At 35.7% G+C, this 24,426-nt stretch overlaps 1 protein-coding gene across 1 annotated transcript in view; it reads left to right on the top strand.

The window, feature by feature from the left end:
- Positions 1-24,426, top strand: part of RYR2 (ryanodine receptor 2) — an 864,696-nt gene that overhangs the window by 436,909 nt on the left and 403,361 nt on the right. The window contains exons 17-19 of the mRNA XM_069064486.1: positions 19,004-19,122; positions 19,615-19,748; positions 21,469-21,710. Coding sequence (XP_068920587.1) covers positions 19,004-19,122; positions 19,615-19,748; positions 21,469-21,710 — 495 coding nt within the window. The remainder of the gene's footprint in view (positions 1-19,003; positions 19,123-19,614; positions 19,749-21,468; positions 21,711-24,426) is intronic.

The raw sequence follows: 24,426 nt of genomic DNA, 5'->3' as shown, positions 1-24,426 counted from the left end.
TTTACATAGGATAAGGTTAGAAGAAATGTAGATCTGATACTTCTGCATGGTAGTGGTTGTCACCAACCATGTCTTCTTGGTTCTTTCTTCTTTTTCCTCCCATATGGAGGTAAAATCCTGACAGCATATTTCTGGGACTAAGAGAAGATAAAGAGATATGGAGAATTGTAGACCCATCCTGGCTCTTGGCCTGATATGGAAAAATGATTTCCTTATTCCCCCTAACATGCATACAAGCAGAAGTCATTTTAACTGTCAGACCTTGGTGGTTATTGGACAATATTGATTATGACTGTAATCCTGAACTCTCTTTACTACTCCAGTCAATGTACTCCAAGAGGTCCTCATTAACTGCTGCATCAGTTTCTCAGTCTTTGTATCACTCTCTTACTCTCTGCCCCTCATGTCAACATCTCAGAAGTTGCCATGTCAGAGAGAGGAAGAGAGGTAATAGAAAGAGAGCCTGCAAACACCCTAGAGACCTAGGTTGTGACTTTTTCCTTGTGTCAAAAATGCTAGAGACTTATTACTACCATAGGTGAGCTGGAGGAGGTACAATATTCTAGGATCATCAGAAATTGTACTTTCAGTACAATTCAGTTTTCTCCCTCCTTCCTTCCCTCCCTCTCTCCTTCTGTTTGCTTGGGGGCAATTAGGTGGCTCAGTGGGTAAAGCAGTGGGTCCAAAAAGACTTGAATTCAAATGAGGCCTGAGACATGTAATGCCAATGCAATATTTACAGTACCCATGATCATGATAAAGACCATGACTATAAGTATTGCATGATGTTCAGTTGCAAGATATACCAGATTCTCCAGGTAGATGTAGGAGCTAGCACCCTAGCATAACCAGGATGGCTTCTAGCAATGGTTCTTTGATCAGTTTTTCTAAAGGAAGGCAACTCAAAAAGGGTTAACAATCTTACTTTAATCAATCAAACATATATAATTTATCTAGTTCAGGGGAACAAGTCAGCACCCTGAACTTCTGACAATACAAACAGACGTTACAAGAGAAAATAACACAATTAAGCAGACAGGGCTTCTAGCTGTTTGACCATTACATCCATACCTAGTTAGTCTCCAGAGAGGGTCTAGATTTTCAAAGCCAGGGGCTCAGTCAATGCCCAGAGTCTCATCTGGCCAAATCACACTACTTGTCCCATAAGTGAGCCTCAAAGCAAAACCTTGCCTCAGAGGTGTATATATAGCCTTATCCTGAGTCAGAAAACATCACAACCCATATTACCCACTTGACTACAAAGTAACAAAAGTTGTGCCTTCCTGAAAGACAAAGCCTCCCACCACAGGCTCCAGGTGAGCATATGCAACTTATTAGGGGGCATAGTATATTTTCAAATCAGGAAAGATCCTAAAGTTCAACTTAGGCTTATTAAGAGGCAGGGAAGATCTTAAAATTTCCTTAGCATTACAGTGGAGGACAGAACTGAAACACTTATTTAGACACCAGAAAACTGAATCCCAAAACCAGTTAGCTGATTCCATAATAGTACCAAAGATATTCAGAATCCATAATAACACTGAGAACCACAGCATCCTTCGGCCTTCACGCAAACCAGTACAAGATCAATATCTACTCCCGAGCCTATCTGACTCCTTGCCTAAGGTCCTCCTCTCTCCCTCACCACCTAGCTAGCCCTGACCAGCTTCCTGTAGGCTCTGCTTCCCTTCAGCAAAACTCCTCCCACTACAGGCTCCATGTGACTATATTCAGCCTATTCGGGGGCAGAGTTTACTTTCAAAACAGGGGAGGTCTTCACACTCCCCCCTAGGTCTATTAAGGGGAAGGGAAGATATTCAAATTCCCATTCCCATTACAACTTACTGGTTATGTGACCCTGGGCATGTCACTTGCCCTCTGTTTGCTTTAATCCACTGAAGAAGGAAATGGAAAACCCCTCTAGTATCTTTGCAAAAAAAAAAAATCAAAAAAACATTGACAGTATAGTCAATGGGGTCATGAAGACTTGGACATTGCTAAATAACAAAATTTGCCAAGTACTTTGCTAAATCCAAGAGATTCAGATAGAGGCACAAAAAAGGGAAAAAAAAGCCATGCTTTGAAAAAGATCACCATCTAAAGGAGGAGTCAACATACAAACAGCTATGTACAAAAATATATACTGGATAAGACACTTCAGTAGGGGAGCTGAAAGAGGCTTCTTGCAGAAGGTGGGATTTTTAGCTTAGAATTGAAGAAAGTCAGGAAATCCAAAAGGTAGAGATGAGAAGAGAGAGGATTTCAGTCATGGAAGGAAGTGAGAATACATGGCTTTTGAATATGGAGTATCTTTTGTGAAGACTAGCAAGGAGGCCAGTTTCACATGATTTCAGGGTATATGGGGGTAAGATGTAAGAAGACTGGAAATGTAGCAAGTGACCAAGTTACAAAATTCTCTGTGAATGTTTTGAGTGTGAAACATCTGAATTTGTATTTGATCCCAGAGTTGATGGGGAGTCACTGTTGTTTATTAAATGGGAAGAGGTGACATGATCAGACCTGAACTTTAGGAAGACCAGTTTTACATCTGAGCAAAGTATAAGCTGGAATGCATAGAAATTTTAGTCAGGGTGACTAACCAGCTGTGTGTACGTGTGTGTGTGTGAGACAGAGAGAAAGAGAGAGAGAGAGAGAGAGAGAGAGAGAGAGAGAGAGAGGCATTAAAGATGCCACCTAGCTTGTCAACCTAGGGGAATGGAATGATGGTGGTGCTCTCAAGAGTAATAGGAAAATTAGGAAGCTAAGAGAGTTTGAGATGAAAGTTAATGAGTTCAGTTTTATTGAGTTGAATTTAAGAAGACTAAAGGACATAAATTCATTATGTCCAATAGGCTATTAGAGATGTGTGACTGGAGGTCAGGAGAGAGATTTGTGAAGGATAATTAGATTTAAGAATCATCTGCATAGAGATGGCAGTTACATCCATAGAAGCTAATGATATCACTGTAGTACCAACATAATATTCATACACATATGGCAGATATGGATATGCTGGCATAATTCTGAGTCACAAAATATAACAGAGTCTCCACGTGGAAGACAGAACCAAAACATTTATTCGGTCTCTAGAAAGCTGAATGGCAACACCAGAAAGACAAATCCATCATAGCAACAAAAAAATCTATACACACTAACAATGCAAAAGGCGCCACCATCCCCAAGCCTTCTCCCTGCTAGGGTCTTCCCACAAACACTCACAGCTTGCTGCCTGCTTCCTCTCTCTCCCTAACCTATAACTACTCTGACCAACTTTCTCTGGGCTATGCTTCACCTATCCTGTTCCACCCACTTAGCAAGCTCCTTCCACCACAGACTCATGTAACTCAGGCTTCCATGTGACTCAAGCAAGTCACATGGACCTATTAATGAATAGGAAAGATCTTCCCATTAAGCAAACATATGTTAACAATACAATCACTTAGCTAAGTCTTATAGAAAGAGAAGAGAAGAGAGCCCAGGGCAGACCCTTGGAGAATATCCTCATGAAGCATGAAACAAAGAAAACTGAGATAAAATAGTTAAATAGGTAGATGGAGAACTCTCTATGTCATAGAAAACTAAAGAGAAGACTATCATGGAGATAATTAGGAGCAGAGTCTTTTACTCTTTGTATCCCCACAGTCAGCCTGGTACATAATGAATGTTTGTTATATAGAACTGAGGTTTTAAACATAAATTATCATAGTCATTGACTGGCATCTTTATATCCAGAGAATATAGGCATGTAATCTCAGCTCCTTGCATAATCTGCCAGCTTCTAGAATGTATTTGAAAATAAGAGGGTTAATTTATAAATAAAATTTAAACTGAAGAAGGCATTTTTTTCTGGATTTTGTAGAATAGCATGGGTATAGTTACATGAAATGAATTTTTTTAATTCTTTGCTTTTTTTTTGAAAGCAAGGGTGCTTTCTAGGCTTACATTTAAATGACTGATTTAAAGAAAAAGTGGCACTTTGACTGTACTGTAAGATTATGAAAATGTATGCCTATTGCATTTCCATTTATTTTCATATTTTATCTATAGTTTATATATATTATGTATATTACATCTACAGTACTAGGTTAAATAAAATATTTATGAGAAATATTGATATATACTGCTCTGCTTCAGTATTCCATATTTATTAATGTGAAGCTATATAGAGCTATATAAGTATTATGTAAATACCTAGGTAGATAGCATAAGTAAGTGCCTTTGAGAAATAGATGCCATTTGCGTGTACATAATTATAAATTACCTTAACTTGAAGATTTCCTAATTAATCATTTCAATACTATTTTAGGAGTTGACATTTTTCTTTCTGTTTTTCCTTCTACTGATGATGCCAGTCTGTGTATTTGTATTTAGCTAAATTAATGTTTAACATTTCTGTATTGCAGACACTGTATTGTGTCTTTAAATATTTCACAATAAAGTTCTTTAAGATGACTGCTAGAAATAATTTCCCTGATAATCTGTAGATATAAATGGGTATTTTTATTTTTTAAAAAATACATTTCTCCCTCATGCTGTATTCTGTTAGTTTATGGAATTGGCCTTTTGTTATAAAATGTATGACTAGAACAGTATTAAAAAATCCTTGTCGTCATATGAAAAGATGTGACTACTATGCTTAAAATCAATAATGATAGAATGGAGGTCAAGAATAAAATTTATCTGGACCTGGAGTCAGGAATACCTGAGTTCAAATCTGGCCTCAGACACTTAAACACACACACACATACACAAACACACACAAACTGGAACTGGCTGTGTGACCTTGGGCAAGTTACTTAACCCCAATTGACCTCCAAAAAGCAAAAAAAAAAGGAATAAAATTTATCAATAATATGGAATCATAGGATTTAGAGATGAAAAATATATTGAAGGTATATTATCATCCCTTTAGTATATCCATAGAGTTTCATGTTCATGACCAACAAAAAGATAATATCATATAGTATGAACCATTTAGTCATTGTGTCTGACATGAGATGATATCTAGGCCTGCTCTGAGGTTGGGAAGGGAAGGCCCTTTCATTATGTATATCTGAAAGCAAGCCTACCTCAAGTATCTCTATGCTGGATTGGAATGCCTACTGAACACAATCATGCTTAGCCTCCAGTTAAGTAAATGACCCGCTATAAAGTACAAATAGCTGATTCTCTATGAATAACAGCACGCCATATGGTTCTGTTTGCAGATCACATTTTTTCTAATTGTGTCAGAACTTAGTTTGCTATAGAGTGTCCTAAATGAGATCCACAATAACTCAAAAGATTGCTGCATAAAAATTCATTAAAATTAAGTGTATGAAAAATGTCTATTATCCTGCTCTAATATGTGGTTGGATTGAACTAGTCCATCAGTGCACATATTTCAGACATTCTAGGTGGATGTTGAGCTGGGTCCAGAATAGAATTAATTAGAAAATAGAAAATTGCATATGGGTAATTAGACAGTAACTGTTCCCTGAAATAAAACCTTAAGAATTAGGAAGATCTGGGTCCAGGTCTTGCATATGACACATGCTAGCTGTGTTAGCATCCACAAATCACTTCTCAGCATCTCAGATAATTTGTTAAGACTTTAAATTACCTATGAGTTGAATTGTTTATCTACATTAATAGAATGGTCTTCATTACCACACAGAAGAAATAATAGGTCCAAATTTTAAAAAATTCTGAGCATGCTAAATGACTATAAATTATAGAATATTACAACCTCCAAATAATCAAATTTCATGTAACTTAAAGAGCAACGGAGATATATATCGTAAGTAGAATGAAACATAATATCAGTGATGAAAAATGTGTAAGAAAGGACAAAAATATTCATTAAGTATCTGATTAGACATAGAGTTGGGCCACTAACATAGCAAGAGTGAGAAATAACAGATGGAAAAATTGAATGCTATACTTATCCGCTGGTTAAGTTAAACTATGAGAAGCCCTCCGTGATATTTTGTAGACCCCTTAGTCTAGACACTTACCATTTCTTCGAATATTGAATACATTCCTAATTAGTTTTCCTGTCTCAGTTTTTTCCTTTTTAAAATCCATCATCCACACAACTATTAAAGTGTTGCCAATGATGGTGATGATGATAAACAATAGCTAATATTTAAATAGGGCTTTAAGCTTTACAAATGAAGTCTATGTCTGTGATATATCATTTTATCCTAAATAGTCCTAAAACAAAGATCTGATCAAATTACTCTTCTGCTAAAAAAAAAAAAGTCCAAACACTGTCTCCTTATTTGCCTCTAATGTCAGGGAATTCTCTCAACCTCTTTGAGAAGCATACAAATCAGTTGGATATGAATCCAAGATAGGAAGCCAAACTGAAAGCAAATAGATTTATTAGCAGACCAGGGAATACTCTTCTTGCTAATAGTAAATTCAGCTTTCTAGGGCATGGAATTTTTTTTAATAACCTTTCAGTTCTGCTTAGAGTATGAAGCCAATTAGGAACTACCAATAGGGAAACTTCTCTCTCTTTCTAGAAAAATTTTATTTGTTCCAAAATTTATCCATATTTCTTTAAACTTTTTATTTTACATTGCTGTTCACCTAGTATACTTACAAACCACTATTAAAATAAAGCAATGTATTTCATTTGTTCAAAGGCCTCTCAGTGGGAGGTTATGGTCAGCTGCACACAGAGGAAAGAGAAGGAAATTCTCTTTTTAAATCTCTTGGTTGTCTGGTTTTCCACAGAAAATCTCCTAACCCCACCCTTATTTTCTTACTTTTTTTCTAATGTTAGCTGTATTGGTATTATTTGTGTAAAAACTTTTAAATTTGTGTAATCACATCCATTTTATCACATTCATCTCTCTCTTTTTTGGTCATGAACTTTTCCCATATCCTTAGATCTGAAAGGTAATTTTTCCCCATGCTTCATGGATTAGCTTATAAAATTACCCTTTATTTCTAAATCATGACCTCATTTTGAACATATCTTGGTATATAGTGTGAAGATGTTGGTTTATATATCTAATTTCTGTCACACTACTTTCTAAGTTTGTCAGTAGTTTTTATCAGATAGTTCTTGACCCCAAAACTGGGATCTTGAGATTTATCAAATTCCAGGTTACTCTGTTCATTTGCTTCTTAATATTATGTACCTAATCTGTTCCAGGGATCAAATTTTCTGTTCTTTATCCAGTACCAAATTGTTTTGATGATTACAACTTTGTAGTCGAGTTTGATATTTGCTACTCTTGGGCCACCTTTCTTCCCCTTTCTTTTTTCATTGATTCCCTTGATATTCTAAACTTTTTGTCCCTCTAGATGAATTTTACTGTTTTTCTTAACTTAAGAAAGTATTTTTTGGTAGTTTGATTAGTATTATGCTGAATAACTAAATTAATTTAGGTAGTATTGTCATTTTTATTATATTAACTTGGCCTATCCATGACCAATTAACATTTCTCCAATTATATAGCTCTGCATTTGTAAGAAGAGTGTTTTTTAAATTGTGTTCATACAGTTCTTGTGTGTGTTCTGGCAGATAGACTCCCAAGTATTTTATACTCTGTGAAGTTAATTTAAATGGGATTTCTCTTTCTGTCTCTTCTGTTGGGTTTTATTAATAACATACAGAAATGCTGAAAACATGTTTACGATTTATAGCCTTCAGTTTTACTAAAGTGTTAAATTATTTTCATTAGTTTTTTTTAATTGACTTTTTTGGGTTCTCTTGGTAACCATCATATCACCTGAAAAGACATGATTGTTTTCTCATTACCTATGCTTATTCCTTCTATTTCTTTTTCTTGTCTTATTTCTACAAAAAGTATCTCTAGTACAATATTGAATAGTAATAGTGATAATATACTTCCTTGCTTCATCTTTGACTTTATTGGAAACTTGTCCAGCATATCCCTGTTATAGACAATATTTGTTCTTTGTTTTAGATTAGTGTTCCTTATCTTTTTAAGAAAAACACCATTTATTCCTTTGCTTTCTAGTGTATGTGTATGTTTTTAAACAGAAATCCATATTATATTTTTGTCAAAAGTTTTTGGCATCTTTTAATGATTTTTGTTGATCTTGTTATTAATATGATGAATTTTGCTTTTAGTTTTCTTAATATTAAAACAGCCCTGTGTTCCTGATCTAAATCCCACCTTGTTCACAGTGTATGATTTTTGTGATCTTATTACAATTTTCTTGTTGATAATTCATTAAAATTTTTGCATTGATATACATTAAGGTGATTAAACCTATAGGGTTTTTTTCCTCTGTTTTCTCTCTCCTTTAGTTAGGTATTTAGATCATATTTGTGTTATAGAAGGAATTTGGTAAAACTTCTTTACTTGTTTGTTTTCTTTTTTGAACAATTATGTAATATTGGACTTAATTGTTCTTTAAATACTTGGTAGAATTCAATTATAAATCCATCTGGTCCTGGGGTTTCTTTCTTGGGAGTTCATTCATCAATTGTTTAATTTATTTGGTCTAAGGTAGAGTTATTTAGGCATTCTGTTTCCTGTTCTGTTAATCTGGGAAAATTATATTCTTTGAACTAGTCATCTGTGTAGTTTAGACTGTCTTGAATTGCCTTTGAATCAACCTAACTTGCTCAAGCAAAAGTTCTGGTTGGCAAAAAGTCCCCTTGGCATTACTCAGTAAATATTCAAGGGCCATCTTCTTTGTAACCCCCATCCTATCCCTTATAAACATATTCGATTTCCTTTTCTGTTAATCTAAGTAGTTTATATTTTTGTAAATATTGATCCATTTCATTAGGTTGTTAGATTTTTTGGCACATCATTGGGCAAAATAGCTACTAATAATTGCTTTAATTTTATGTTCATTGATTGTGCATTCACCCCTTTCATTTTTGATACTGGTAGTTTGATTTGCTTTTTTTCTTTTTTAATTCATGGCTTATCTATATAAAATAAGAAAACAGCTCCTACTTTTATTTATTAGCACAGTGTTTTATTCTAAACTTTCAATTTTATTACCATCATTTTTATTTTAGTATTCAATTGCAGGGGGTGTTAATTTGTTATTTTCCACAGGGTTTTTTTTTTCATTGCATGCAAAATTTGTTGTTCTGTTCTTTCTCTGTTTTATTGATATAACCATTTGGAAATGTTAATTTCCCTGTAAGAAGTGTTTTGGCTGCATCTTACAAACTTTGGTATGTTGTCTCATTGTTATCATTACCTTTAATAAAATTGTATTTAGTTTCCAATTAATTTTAATATATGCTTCAAATACCTCTTAGTGTATGAAATTTTACTGTATTATGACCAGAAAAATGTCTAATATTTCTGCTGTTCTGCATTTTTACAGTAAGATTTTTTGCCCTAATACTTGATGAATTTTTTCAAAGGTTCCATTCATAGCTGAGAGATAGATATACTCCTTTTTTATTTCTATTCAGTATTCTTCAGAGATCTATCATATCTGAGTTTTATAAAATTTTATTTATCTCCTAAAATTCTTTCTTGTTTATTTCAAAGTTAGATAACTATGAGAAGGGAATATTAAATCTCTCTCTCCCCTGCCCCCAATTACATAATTTTATTCTCTATTTACTCCTGCATCTCATTTCCTTTAAGATTTACATGCAATAACATTTGTTACATATATGATCAGTATTGTTATTAATTCATTGTCTATGGTACTTTTTAGCAAAATTATCTTTTCTTTTTATCTCCTTCAATTTGGCCTATTTTTGTTTTTGGTTTGAGATCATGATCTTTTTTTTTTTTTTTAAACTGGAGTTGAAGCATAATAGATTCTACTCTAGCCTCTTATTTTAGCTCTATGTGTATGTTTCTCTTTAAAGTGTTTTTCTTGTCTTGTTGGATTCTGGTTTATTTTTTTAAATTTATTTTTAGTTTTCAACATTCATTTTTACAAGATTTTGAGTTACAGATTTTCTCCCTATCTTTTCCCTACAACCAACCCCAAGATAGCAAGTCTACTGAATACCCCTTCCCCCAATCTGCTCTCTCTTACATCCTTCCCTATCCCTCCTCTAACTTACTAGTAGGACAAGATGGATTTCTATACCCCAGTGCCTGTATATATTATTTCTCAGTTACATGTAAAAAATTCACATTTTTTAAACATTTTTTTTTAAACTTTGATTTCCAGATTCCTTCCCTTCTTCTCTCCTCACCCACCCCCACTGGGAAGATAAGCAATTCAATTAGGTTGTACATGTATAGTTATGCAAAACCTTTCCATAGTAGTTATATTGTGAAAGACTATATTTCCCTTCATCTTATCCCACTCCCCCCCCACTTATTCTATTTTCTACTTTGACCCTGTCACTTTTCAAATGTGTGTGCTTCTAACTACCCTCTCCTCCAATTTGACCTCTCTTCTATCATCCCCTCTCTAATCCTCTTCCCCCCTGCTTTCCTCTAGGGTAAGATACCCAAATGAGTGTGTATGTTAGTCCTTCCTTAAGCCAAATTCAATGACAGTAATGTTGACCCATTCCCTTTCACCTTCATGCTCTTCCCCTCCATTGTAGCAGTTTTTTCTTGCCTCTTTTATATGAGATAATTTACCCTATTCTCTCTCCTTTTCTCCTTCTCTCATTATATTCCTCTTTCACTTCTTAATTTTATTTTTTAGATATCATTACTTCCTATTCAACTGATCCTGTGCCCTCTGTCTAAGTATACATGTACACACATATATACACACTCGCATATGTATTTATCACACATACACCCTCCTATACACATAAGTATGTATGTATACATATATACACATATGTATGTATACATATATTTTATATACACACAAATACACATATATATTCCCTTCAACTATCCTCCTACTGTGAAAAGTCTCATGAGTTACAATAATAGTTTTTCCATGTAGGAATGTAAATAGTTCAACTTCAATAAATTCCTTATGATTTATTTTCCCTGTTTACCTTTTCATGCTTTTAATGCTTCATGTATTTGAAAGTCAGATTTTCTGTTCAATTCTTGTTTTTTCATTAAGAATACTTAAAAGTCCTCTATTTCATTGAATGACCATATTTTCCCCTGAAGCATTATACTCAGTATTGCTGGGTAGGTTGGATTATGGTTTCTAATCATTCAGCCTCTTTGATTTTTGGGGGGAGAGTTCATCCCATTCACATTCACAGTTATGTTTGCTAACTGTATATTTCCCTCCATTCTATTCTGTTATACTAGGCTTTCTCTTTTTAGCCTTTTCTCCCTCCTCAAGAGTCTGTTTTACTTCTGACGACTGCTTCCCTTAATCTACTTTCATTCTTATCTCTCTCCCCCTTTTATTCATCTCTTTCCGTCATGCTTTCTGGTTGGATAAAATGAATTTCTGTACCCAATTTTGTGTGTATTCTTCTCTCCTTAAACCAATTCAGATGATAGTTAAGTTCCAATGTTGCCAGGTCTTCATTGTTTTCTAAAATCCTTTTTTGGTCTTTTAAAAAATGTCTTCCTTTGACTCTTCTAGGAATTATTGAGTTTGTGTCTAATCTTTTTTTCCCCTGTGTCTTTGCTTATAGATTTTTTGAAGTCATTGTCTTCTTTGTTTGTGGCTTGAGCCTTCTTTCACCACAGAACCATTTTATATTTTTTGTTTTGTGCATTTTTCATGCCTGCTTCTTGACTTTGGACTTATTTTAATGTGGACTTTATTAACTTCTGGTGAAAGGCAGGATGTCTTGTTGAGCATTTGTCCTTTTATATCTTTTTGCTTCTTTCACAGCTTAGTCTGGAGACCTACAAGTTTTCAGTGCTTCCAGAATGCTGTGATCCATGGGAGAGTTCTGTTCCCACCCTTCCTGTTGTGAGCTCTTCATATTCCTGACCTAGGTGTGCGTTACTTGCCTTATGTGTAGTTGAGTTTCAGTAGCCTACTGCTGGACTGAGTCCACAGAGTCAACCTGAGAGGCTCTGTAGGTACAGAGCACTAGGACTTCTGGCTCCCCTTTGTTCTTGGGCTTTTGCCTTATTTATTCCATCATGGGCTTATGTGTTGGAATAAAGGTTAGAAGTGAGTCCCTGCTTTGCTCATGGACTCGAAGTTCTCACAGCTAAGTTTCTCAAATTTATTCCTTCCTCATTAAATAGTTCTGTTCATTCTGTTCATTCACAACTGCTTCTCTTGACCCTGGAACTGTTACTGGAAATTGGGTAATGAGTGACAGAGCTGCCAGATAGGAACACTAGTTCAGAAATACCCTGAGGGGTCTTCCTACATCAGTCTTCCTGCTCTGGTGCTTTGTATCACTTCTTTTTCATACTGTGATGCTGGAATGGCCCCTGTCTCCTGTGCTCTTGACTAGTTCCTATCATAGTGTCTGCAAACCTCTCTGTCTTTGCAAACTTCCCTGGTCTGAAAAAATTGTTCACTGTGACTTTTTCTTGGCTTTCCTCATTAGAATTTGGTTTGGTACATTTTCTTTTTTTTTTATCAAATGCTTTATTAACTTCTAGTTTACATAGTTCATTTCTGAAAGATTTTGAGTTACAAATTTTTCCCCATTTTTCCCCTACCCACCCCTCCAAAATAGCGATCCCAGTGGATATCCCCTCCTCCAATCTTCTCTCTCCCATATCTTCTCCCATACCCCCTCCAACTTTCTAGTAGGGCACAGTAGATCTCTATGCCCCAGTGCCTGTATATCTTGTTTTCCATTTACCTGTAAAATAATATTGATAATAATATATATGTATGTATATATATTTTTTAAACATTTGATTTTAAAACTTTGAATTCCAGATTTATTCCCTTCCTCCCTTGTCACCCACCTTTACTGGGAAGATAAGTAATTCAGTATAGGTTATACATGTGTAGCTATGCAAAACATTTCCATAGTAGATACATTGTAAAAGACTGACTATATTTCCCTCCCTCCTATACCATCTCCCACTTGTTCTATTCTCTACTTTGATCCTGTCCCTTTTCAAAAGTGGGTGCTTCCAACTTCCCTCTCCCCCAGCCTGCTCTTCCTTCATCATCCCCCCTCTCATTCCCTTCCCCCCTACTCTCCTGTAAGGTGAGATACCATATTTAGCGTGTGTGTCATTCCCTCCCTAAGCCAAATTCAATGAGAATAAGGTTGACCCATTCATTCCCTTTTGACTTCCTGTTCTTCCCCTCCATTGTAACCATTTTCTATTACCTCTTCTATATGAGATAGTTTACCCCAATCTGTCTCTCCCCATCTCCTCTCATTATATTCCTGTCTCACCTCTTAATTTCACCTTTTAAATATCATTCCTTCCTATCAAACTGGTCCTGTGCCCTCTATGTATACCTGTACACATATATACACACATTCACATATGTATTCATATGCCCATATACCCTCCTATAATAGACATATATGTATGTGTGTGTATATATATACATATATATATACACATACACATTTCTATTCCCTTCATTTATTCTCATACTGAGAAAAGTTTCATAAGGTACAACAATCATTTTCTCATGTACGAATGTGAATAGTTGAACTTTGATAAGTTCCTTATGATTTCTTTTCCCTGTTTACCTTCTCATGCTTCTTTTGCTTCTTGTATCTGAATGTCAAATTTTCTATTCATCTCTGGTTTTTTCATCAAGAATGTTTGAAAGTCCTCTATTCCATTGAATGACCATGTTTTCCCCTGAAACATGATACTCAATTTTGCTGGGTAGGTGATTCTTGGTTTTAATCCCAGCTCCTTTGACCTCTGGAATAGCATATTCCAAGCCCTTTGATCCCTCGGTGTAGAAGCTTCCAGATCCTGTGTTATCCTGATTGCGTTTCCACAGTATTCAAATTGTTTCTTCTTGGCTGCTTGTAATATTTTCTCCTTGATCTGGGAATTCCAGAACCTGGCTATAATAGTACTAGGAGTTTTCTTTTGGAGATCTTTTTCAGGAGGTGATCAGGGGATTCTTTCAGCCTCTGTTTTGCCCTCTGGTTCTAAAACATCAGGGCAATTTTCCTTGAGAATTTCTTGAAGGATGATTTCTGGGTTCTTTTTTGGATCATGGATTTTAGGAAGTCCAATAATTTTTAAATTATCTCTCCTGGATCTATTTTCCAGGTCAGTGGTTTTACCAATGAAATATTTCACATTGCCTTCTATTTTTTCATTTGTTTGGATCTGTTTAATAGTATCTTGATTTCTCATGAAGTCACTAGCTTCCATTTGCTCCACTCTAATTCTGAAGGAATGATTCTCTTCAGTGAGCTTTTGAGATTCTTTTTCCATCTGACAAATTTGGCTTTTTAAGGCATTCTTCTCCTCATTGCCTTTTTGTGCCTCTTTTGTCATTTGAGTTAGTCTATTTTTTAAGGTGTTGTTTTCTTCAGTCAGATTGTTGACTCTCATTTCATAATTTTCTTGCATCATTCTCATTTCTCTTACCAATTTTTCTCCACTTCTCTTATTTGATTTTCAAAATCCTTTTCAAGCTCCTCTCTGGCCTGTAACCAGCTCTTATTTTTCTTGGAAGCTTTTGGTTCAGGAGTTCTGACTTCACTGTCTTCCTCCTATTCCATACTTTGATCCTTTTTGTCCCGAAAATAGGAATCTAATGTTGATTCATCTGTTTTCTTTGCTTCCCTCATTTACTCACATTGCCACTCAATTACTTGACTTTTGGTCTTTTTGCCACAGTAGGACTCTGCTACCAGACAGGGAAGCTTCGTAACAAACATTGGGTTTTCTCAGCTGCCAAAAGTATTAGTTGGGTGCCCTCTCTGAAGCCTCCACATGCTCTGGCAAGCTGGTTACACACCCTAGGACCTCTACCCTAGACCTCAATCCAGATCCAAGTAGGTTAAAGCAAGAGCAATTACCCATCAGAGTGGTCGCTTGGTCCCCTTACAGTCTGCAGGCTGGTACCTGAAGGTTCCATGTGGCAGTGGCTGCACGGCCATGGCACCTCAGTGGCTTCCCCTTCCAGGAGATAAAGGCTGACTGCACTCTCAACTACTGGATCCCAAAGTCCACACTATACTGACCTCTTACTTTGTCCTTAGCATCTATGGGTTGATAATTCTATAAACCGCCATAGCTGCTGGTGATCTGAAGTCACTCCAGTCAGCAGCTGGTGAGGCCCACCCTGGGACTAAAACCTCTGTCTCATACGAGGCTGGGGTTGGCCCCCAGAGCACTCTGCTGGCTGCTCCCTGCTGGCCTGCCGTGTTATCATCAGTGGGAGTTTAGTTTCTCTGTGTCATTTTGTGGGTTCTGTAGCTCCAAAGTTTGTTCAGAGTCACCTTTAACAGAATTGGAGGTGGTGGGAGCTGGACCCCAGCAGAAGCCCTCTTTCTACTCTGCTCTCTTGACTCTGCCCCCTGGAACATTTTCTAAGTTGCTGTGCTAGAATGCTGGTTAAGCCAAGCAAAAATACTTCCTCTTACTCCTCCATTCTAATTCTGCCACCTTAAGTGCCATCAGTCTTAACTCAAGAAACATATCATGGATTCTGATGGTGGAGTACAGATGTGATGACTTCTTTGTACTTGTTGGTTCAAATAATTATTTATAAAAATCTTTGGGGATCCCCCCTTTCATCTTTCTTTCCTTTCCAGTTTATTCTTAAATGCTCTCAGGATGACTTTGCTTAATTAGGTTTCTCACCAAACTTTCTTGAAACTGAGGTTTCCTCCCAGTGCCCCTCTGTTTCATGAGGCTATACCCTCAATCCCAACGTACCTCATATTTATATGCTTTGTGTTTACACTATACTGGTGATGCCAAGGATAGAGCATGACACTGGAATCAGGAAGGATCTGAATTCAAATGTGGCCTCAGACAGTTAGTACCTGGTTGACCCTGGGCAAGCCACTTAACCTCTGTTTACCTCAGTTTCTTAAGCTTTAAAATGGGGAAAACAATAGCACCAACCTCAAAGGGTTACTATGAAGTTCAATATTTGTAAAAGATACTTTGCATAGTTCTTGGCATATAGTAGGAGCTATTTAAATATTTATTCCCCTCCCCCTTCAGGTATGGATAAGATCTGCGGTAGACAAATGATGACCTGGAACAAAGAATGTTTTTAATAGTTTCAAGTAAAGTTTTATTGTATTTAATAATATAACAACATTTTAGCTCAAAGGATGCACAAAAAGACAAGTAGGGCTGAATTTGGTCCTCAGAGTATAGTTTACCGACTCCTAGACTTGATGATCTCTCTAACGTGCTTACTTTCAGAATCAGTTTGTATCCACATGGTTGGTTGTCCTTGGTCCACTTACTCCTATCCCAGAACTTTCTTTAATCTGAGTTTCCCTGAAGGTGTGACAAACTTGGATATAATGGTTCAGGAGCATCTGTAGGGGCAGTTCTTACTTCTCTGTTCTGTCTAACATCAAGCCTATTTTCTTGATACATTTTGTATAATTCATTAATTGGAATACCATCAATTTTCCTAAAATGATCCCCTGCTCTCAGGACAGAAAAAAACATTTTTTTTCCTGACAGTCTATTCTGACTTTGAATCCACCAACTATTTACTCTTCCTTCTTGAGGAAATTTATCATTTTCCCAGTCTCCTAAGTCATTTAGCTGTGAAATCTTATCCAGCACCTCTGAAAGAGGGTTTCCTATTTTACCAATTAGTAGACTCAGAAGTAGGGGTTTATAAGAAGGAGGAGCTGTCTTCACCATGATATTTCTATGAAGTACTACTAAGGGGATATCATGATATGATCTGCATTTCCAACCTTGATAGCAGTTTTACTTACTTCTTTCAACTTTCTCATGTAGTCTGTAAGTCAGTACCAGGGTCTGTCTCCACTAGGCCACATAGAATCAGTGGGATACATTCTATTGCATCCATCAGCAGCTAAAGCTAATAGATTGGTTCTATTGTTACCTTCTGCCAAATGGAAATCTCTAAAAGCTTGCTCGACAAAAGGTTTCTGGCAATTACCTATAAATTTCAAGCAGTCCACTTTATCTACTGCTATCCCAGCAGCTCCTTCATCAGTGATTCTTACCATCCCAGACACTAAGGATTCTCCCATCCTTTGGGTGAATCTGTTCAAAATATCAGTAATCTCCTATTGAGTGAAATCCTCAAGTATCTCCTTAAACACTGCTTGCCCTCCCTGACCTGCCTTCTTCTCAGTATGGGGTGAGCTTCTGCCCCTGTAAAAGTGTCACCATGAAAATATAACATTTGGTAATATTGTATCACTCTCTTGCCTGTTGTTGTCATAGCAACTAGGCTCCGACTCTACCAAAGCCATATAAACTTTCCTCCTTTTACTTTTCTTCTTTTTCTGAGCCAAATTTACAACGCCCCACTCTGCTTCCAAAGACTCTGTTCCCAGTTTTCACAGAGACCTGTACTTTTAGACCATTCCCTTGCTAGGGAGGCATAAGGCAAATCCTCCCATCCTGAGATAGCTGTTTCTTCTTCTAAATTCTTTCTGCCTCCAACTAGAGGTCTGATATTTCTCACTCCCATCCTTGTTGCCAAATGTAGAGCCAATGTAATATTTACAGTGCCTATGATCACAATAAAGACCGTGACTATAAGTATTGCACGATATTCAATTGCAAAATATGCCAGACTCTCCAGATAGAGAATAGAACTGAAACATTTGTTTAGACAACAGAAAACTGAATCCCAAAACCACTAAGCCGATTCCATCATAGTACCAAACATATTTAGAAGCCATAACAACACTGAGAGCCACAGCATCCTTCAGCCTTCCCACAAACCAATACAAGATCAATATTTACTCACAAAACTCTCTATCTCCTTGCCTGAGCTTCTCTTTCCCCCACTGGCTAGTTTTGAACACCAGCTTCTTGTGGGCTCTGCTTCCCTTCAACAAAACTCCTCCCCAAACAGGTTCCATGTGACTATATTTAGCCTATTAGGGGGCAGAGTTTATCTTCATAACAGAGAAGCTTCTTGTGAGCTCTGCTGGACCCTTTAGCAAATTCCCTCCATCACAGGCTCCATGTGATTACATTCAGCCTATTAGGGGGAAGAGTTTACTTTCAAAGCAGGAGAGGTCTTCAGACTCCTCCCTAGGTCTATTAAGGGGCAGGGAAGATCTTCAAATCCCATTCCCATTACAATAGTATACATATATAATTTGCATTTATATATGATATAGATACATAATATATGGAATATGTATAATGTAGTGTAGTATAATATAGTAGTTCACTCATTCACTTGTGCCCAACTCTCCATTACCCTATGGGCCATAGCATGTCAATACTGTCCATGGGGTTTTCTTGGCAAAGTTTATAGAATGGTTTACCATGTCCTTCTCTGGTGGATTAAGGCAAGCAGAGATTAAGTGACTTGCCCAAGACCATAGGAAGTGACTGAGACCTGATTTGAACTCTGGTCTTCCTAACTTTAAGCCCAGTGCTATATCTACTTAGCCACCTACCTGGACTCCATAGTATAGTATAGTTTTGTAGTTATATAGTGTAGAAAAGTATGGTATAATATAGTATATATATTTATATATATATAACATAAATAATACATTTTACATCCGTGTGTGTATACATGTGTGTGTGTATATATATAATATATACACACATACATACATACATACATACACATAACATTTCTGTTATTGTTCATTCATTTTCTTTTTAAACTCCACATTGAGGCTCATTTCTCTGTAATCGCTGTTGGGCTATATTGAGATATCAGATCACACAGTATAATATTGACAAGTGGTATGAGATCAATTTGTGATTCACAAATGAGACCAGATATCATATGAAGAACATTATATCAGAGCCAAAGTCCATGGTGAGAACCAGTCAATCTTGACAAACTTTTGAAGAAGTGATAGTTTACTTGTAGGAGGAGACAAATATAAAATTAAAGTAATTTACTAAAGCATATGCTTAATTTTCTCAGTCTACTGAATCTTTCTTGGGGATGATATTTTCCTTTGGTTACCTTGTTTCTAAGAACAGATAATGCAAAGAATAGATATAAGTCCCTGTTTTTTTTTTTTACTTTTTTTCTTTTGTTTTATCTTTAGGGATTCTAGAGGTTTTACACTGTGTATTGGTGGAAAGTCCAGAAGCTCTGAATATTATTAAAGAAGGACATATAAAATCCATTATCTCACTTTTAGACAAACATGGACGAAATCACAAGGTGAGGGAGATGTATTTTATTGACATAAATGAACTAAATTGTAGCAAAATAGGAGAATTAGTCTTTTTTTTCTTTTTGGCAGTATTACTGGAATTATTTCACTGGCTTTAGTGACATGTCAGGTGGTACCTTATAAGTATTTTGTAGATTATGTTAAAACATGATATATTTTCTAATTTCTAGGAGCTAAGAATGAGGCATTGAAAATATGAAAAAAGAAAACAAAACAAGCCCCAAACTTTTCCTTTTGAGGAACTATTTTCCCATTTACTTTCAGTAGTTTTATAAGTACTTTTGGGAGTAATGGATGTTCATTCATATGGTAGAGTTAAATAAGAGTTGAATTTTTATAGAGACTACATTCTTAGAAACTCTTAAAGTTTGGGATCTTAGCAACTTAGAAAGATGTTTGCTACTTTCTACTATGAATGTTACTAATTGAATTTGAGTATTAAAGGGTAAATAAAATGAAAAGAAAATTTTCTTTTTTAGGTTCTTGATGTCTTGTGTTCTCTCTGCGTTTGCCATGGAGTTGCTGTGCGCTCTAATCAGCATCTAATCTGTGACAACTTACTACCAGGAAGAGATTTGCTACTACAGACACGTCTTGTGAATCACGTGAGCAGGTATTTTTTTTTAAGCGAAGTCAAATGATATATAGACTTTCTGAGTCTCTTCTCTAGAAGTTGTACCTTATAAACTTTTTGATTGAGCAACTTAAAGTATTATTTTATATGAATTCTATTCATATAATATTAAACTTATTATTCAGATACCGAAATGGATTCGTGATCTTATTAATTCTAGAGTTCCTTACGGTGGTGCAGATTGCAACCCATTCATGCCTACCTATCCTACATAACTCTTTTTCATGTGCTTCCATACATTTACCATGGTGGTTCTACCCAGATGGGCTAGAAGCCTTCTTTATTTTCTCTGTGCATGGTAAAATCACCAGTGAAGCACTCTTGTTACTCATCTGTTATCCCTTCTTCTTGATGCATAACTAGCCCTTCTTCTCTTTGTATCATAAAATTCCTTGGTGTTATCCTTTACTCCTAATCTTTGAATTGACTCATTGATTATATGTAGCAGCCTATTCATAACCTTCATGTTCTTCTCTTTTGTCTTCTGTGGGATACTTATTTTTAATTTTTCAGACACAGTTGTATTTCATGACTACCACTGTTAAACTGGACAAATTGAGAAAAAAGGAATATTATACCAGCTTAAAATTTTATATCCTTATTGTTCCATGCAGTAAATCAAAATAAAATTGGTCATCTAAATAGCTAAATTAAATTTGAAGGTTGATGGAAAATGTTGATGTTAAAGGGAAATAAAGACATGACAATTTTCTGTGTTCATAGAAGCAAGTAAAATGTGATGATTCAGTGTGTCGCTAGAAGCTATTGAAAATGTGATTAAAATTTAATATGCCAACCTCAGAATCCAAGCATTTATTAAGTGCATACCATGTACCAGACATTGTGCTAAGTATGGTGGATAAAAATTTAAGAAACAAACACAGCTTTCTCCTCAAGGTGTTTGCATTTTTGTGGTGTTCATTTTCTTTTGGAGGGGGGAAGGCAGGGCAGTTGGGGTTAAGTGACTTGCTCAAAGTCACACAGCTAGTAAGTGTTAAGTGGCTGAGGCCGGATTTGAACTCAGGTCCTCCTGACTCTAGGGCTGATCCTCCATTCACTGTGCCACCTATTACTATCTTTCTCTCTCTTTTTTTTTAATAAAAGAGATGACAATACTTTGTTGACATTTTATGCTGTTTCCTAGTATATGATTTAAATACGTTGTGCAAAATAGCCAGAGATGTTCTAGAATCAATTCTAACTAGCTCTTGAGAGCCAATTCTTAAATTTTGTATGAGCATTAAAACCTCAGAAATCAGTAGAAACTGCAAATCAATATTTATTTATTGTTTCGTTGAGTGACTATACTTAGGGAAATGATGGAGAAAATATTAATAATGCAGATTAAACTTAAAAGTGTCTTGAATATATTTTTCCCAAAGAAAACAGAGGCATTACTAGCATACCACTGGAAATACCATAGGAGGGTAATTAATTGATAAAAAAAATCTAACAACATTAAACCCTTCAATCATAATTTGACTAGAACTGCAAACATAATTTACCCAGAACAGCAAACATTATATTTATTGAATTATTTTCAAGTTTAAGACTGAATATACTTGTATACTAAATTAATAACTATATTTAAATTATATGGTTTTGATCTCTCAGAAAAATATCACTAATGTGAACTGACAGTGATTATGTCATGTCTATTTGGATTTTTTCAACTAGTATTTTTTTTTCCTTTTAAAAGCATGCGGCCCAATATTTTTCTTGGCATCAGTGAAGGATCAGCTCAATACAGGAAATGGTACTATGAACTCATGGTAGACCACACAGAACCTTTTGTGACAGCTGAAGCAACGCACCTCCGTGTAGGTTGGGCTTCAACAGAAGGTTATTCACCTTATCCTGGGGGTGGTGAAGAATGGGGCGGAAATGGTGTTGGAGATGATTTATTCTCCTATGGATTTGATGGACTTCATCTGTGGTCAGGTAAATATAATTTGTTTTTACAAAAAAAGAAAGCTTTTTTGCCTTTATGATTAATTTTTGCAATTTTATGACATCAACACATTCTACCTGTGGATATGTATAGTGTTCAAAGATCTGATATTTGAAAATTGTGTTAACTTTAGTCAAAATCAAAATCTGTTGGGATGGAGGTAGAAAGAAAGATATTAAAATTGAACCATATATTTAAAAATATTGAATATGAATAATATGTGTATATTTAAAGAATTCCAATTTGTATTAATTTGAGACTGTAAAAATTTTCTCTCTTCAATGGTATGCTCAAATACTGTGATTTCTAACCTCAAAGGGTGCTGAAACAGACTTTTTTATTTCTGACTAAATAATAAAATAATAAATTCAGATATAATTTAAAGATATACTCATTTCAGATTAATAAAGATGATTAATAATAAATTAATTGTTATTATTTTGTCAAGATCAGGTAACTTTCCACTTATGTATTTAGCCTTTCCGCAATTTGATGTATACATGTTTAGTATTGATATTGTTACATTGTTTTTAAAACCTTTAGTAATAACATTTGTCTTTCTTGATATCACACATTTTTATTTTTGCTTTGCAGTGCGAGTCCTGCCTTTTTTAAGAGTTCATAGACAGTCTTATTTTATCCTTTTGTTTTCATTTTGTATGTGTTTGATTTTTTTTTTTGGAGGGGGGAAGGCAGGGCAATTGGGGGTAAGTGACTTGCCCAAGATCACACAGCTAGTAAGTGTGTCAAGTATCTGAGCCTGGTTTTGAACTCATGCTCTCTTGACTCCAGGTCTGGTACTCTACTCACTGTACCACCTAGCTGCCTTTATGTGTTTGATTTTTAGATATGGTTCTTGCTTGTAACACAAAATTGAGCTTTGTTTTCCTCTATGTTTTATCATTCTCTTTTTTATTGAGTTGCTTTAATCTATCTGATTTAAAATGATGACTTTTAGGTTTGTTTTCCTCTGGCTTTTTTTGGAATTGAATTTTAACCCCTTCCACTTTTAAGTCAGTACTTTGTTGATGCTATTAGCCTGTTCTGTTTATACTCTTTAGATGTTACTCTCCCCACAGGCTCCCTCCACTTCTTCATTCTTATTTTGCCAGCTATATGCCAAGTCTTTAAATTGTTAATATTTTTCCTCTTCCCCCATGTCTTTATTTTTCCCTTCCTAGGTAAACAAGTAGATTCAAAATCATCTCCCCTTCCAACCTTTAATTTTAGTAGAGTCCTTTGACTACTGGAGTTCTTCCTTTATTATGGAGCTAGAAAAATTTTGCAAACTCTGCAGTCAGAGGACTTGGGATCAAAATTTGGCCTCTGAAATATACTACCTTTGTGACCTTGGAAATCACTTTAATATTTCTGTACTTTAGCTTCAACTGCATGTAACATGTGTTTACTCTGACTTCTTTCTCTAAGGGTCAGTTGTGTTTCATTTCACCCCTCCCTCATGGTTCTCCAGTACTCTGGGGTCTCTCTTTTATGCCATTGGCTAAAGCCTGTACCAGTTTTTTTTCCTCCCCTTTTTTAGGGGAAGAGAATACCACCTCCATTTCATTTGACTACTTAATATCAGATTAACTTTTACAAACGAATATTTCATAAAAAAATTAAGCAAGAATTTATTTTTTTCCTTAACACCTTATGGGAAGTACTCCCTCCCTATTCTCATATACCACCTTATTCTTGGGCAGGGGAAAGGGATTGAGTTCATAGTTTAGCTAGTTCCTGTGTAACATTAATTCCACCAAGTTCTGATTCATATTCCCACTGGGACTTTAGAACTCTTTTCTCCTGGGAATAATAAGTTGTCCTTAGAGGCACAGCCCTTTCACAGAGAAAGTGGTTTTCTAATGTCTAAATCCCTCCCGATAACCCCCAGTCAAAATCCCTTATAATGTTCCTCTACCTCTTATCCCATGGAAGTATTCTTTAGCAGTGTGATTTCCTATAGTCTGGTAGGGCCAAGTCTTTCCCTTTCTGTTTGTTTTATTATTTTTTATCTTTTTTAAAGCAATTGGAGTTAAGTAACTTGCTTAAGGTTACATGGCCAGCTATTTCTGAGTGTGGTGCTAAGTATCTGAGCCCGGATTCGATCCCCAGGTCATCCCGACACTGGAGCCGGTGCTCTTACTCACTATGCTACCTGGCCGCCCCTTCTGTTTGTTTTAAATAGTCTCTCTATTATCTTTTTACTGTTCACCAATAAACATGGAATGAATGTATCTTTCTTTTATGCCACAGATCAGTCTTTTAAAAAAAAATATTAACCTATAAACATGATAAGATTGGCCTCTCAGCTTATATTTTATCCTAGAAGAAAGAATGGGTCACTGGTCATTCTTTAGTGGGGGCATGTGATAGACAAAACTTTCCTGCAGGAATATTGCTTTGGCATTTTTGTTGATGATGGATTGGAGTGGACTTGTGGCATTTATTTCAATTAGGCTATTGTATTAGTCCAGACTACAGTGATGAGGTAGTAGCTATATGAATTGGGAAAAGGAAATGGATATTTAGAAATGTTGCAAAGGTATAATTGATGAGACTTGATTAAATATTGATTAAATATGTGGGATAACAAGAGTGTGAATCATCCAGAATAATTAGTTATATGAACTTGGACTACTAGAATGGTAGTGATGCCTTCAATAGGGAAAGTAATGAAAAGGATGAGATTCAGGGGAAAGTTAATGA

The sequence above is a fragment of the Petaurus breviceps genome, unplaced genomic scaffold (assembly GCF_028583685.1).
Source record: "Petaurus breviceps papuanus isolate PSGF00001 unplaced genomic scaffold, PetGlider_PUasm1.0 90633, whole genome shotgun sequence".
Taxonomy (NCBI): domain Eukaryota; kingdom Metazoa; phylum Chordata; class Mammalia; order Diprotodontia; family Petauridae; genus Petaurus; species Petaurus breviceps.
Note: the sequence above shows the minus strand (reverse complement) of the source record. Positions and strands in the feature narration are given on the sequence as shown.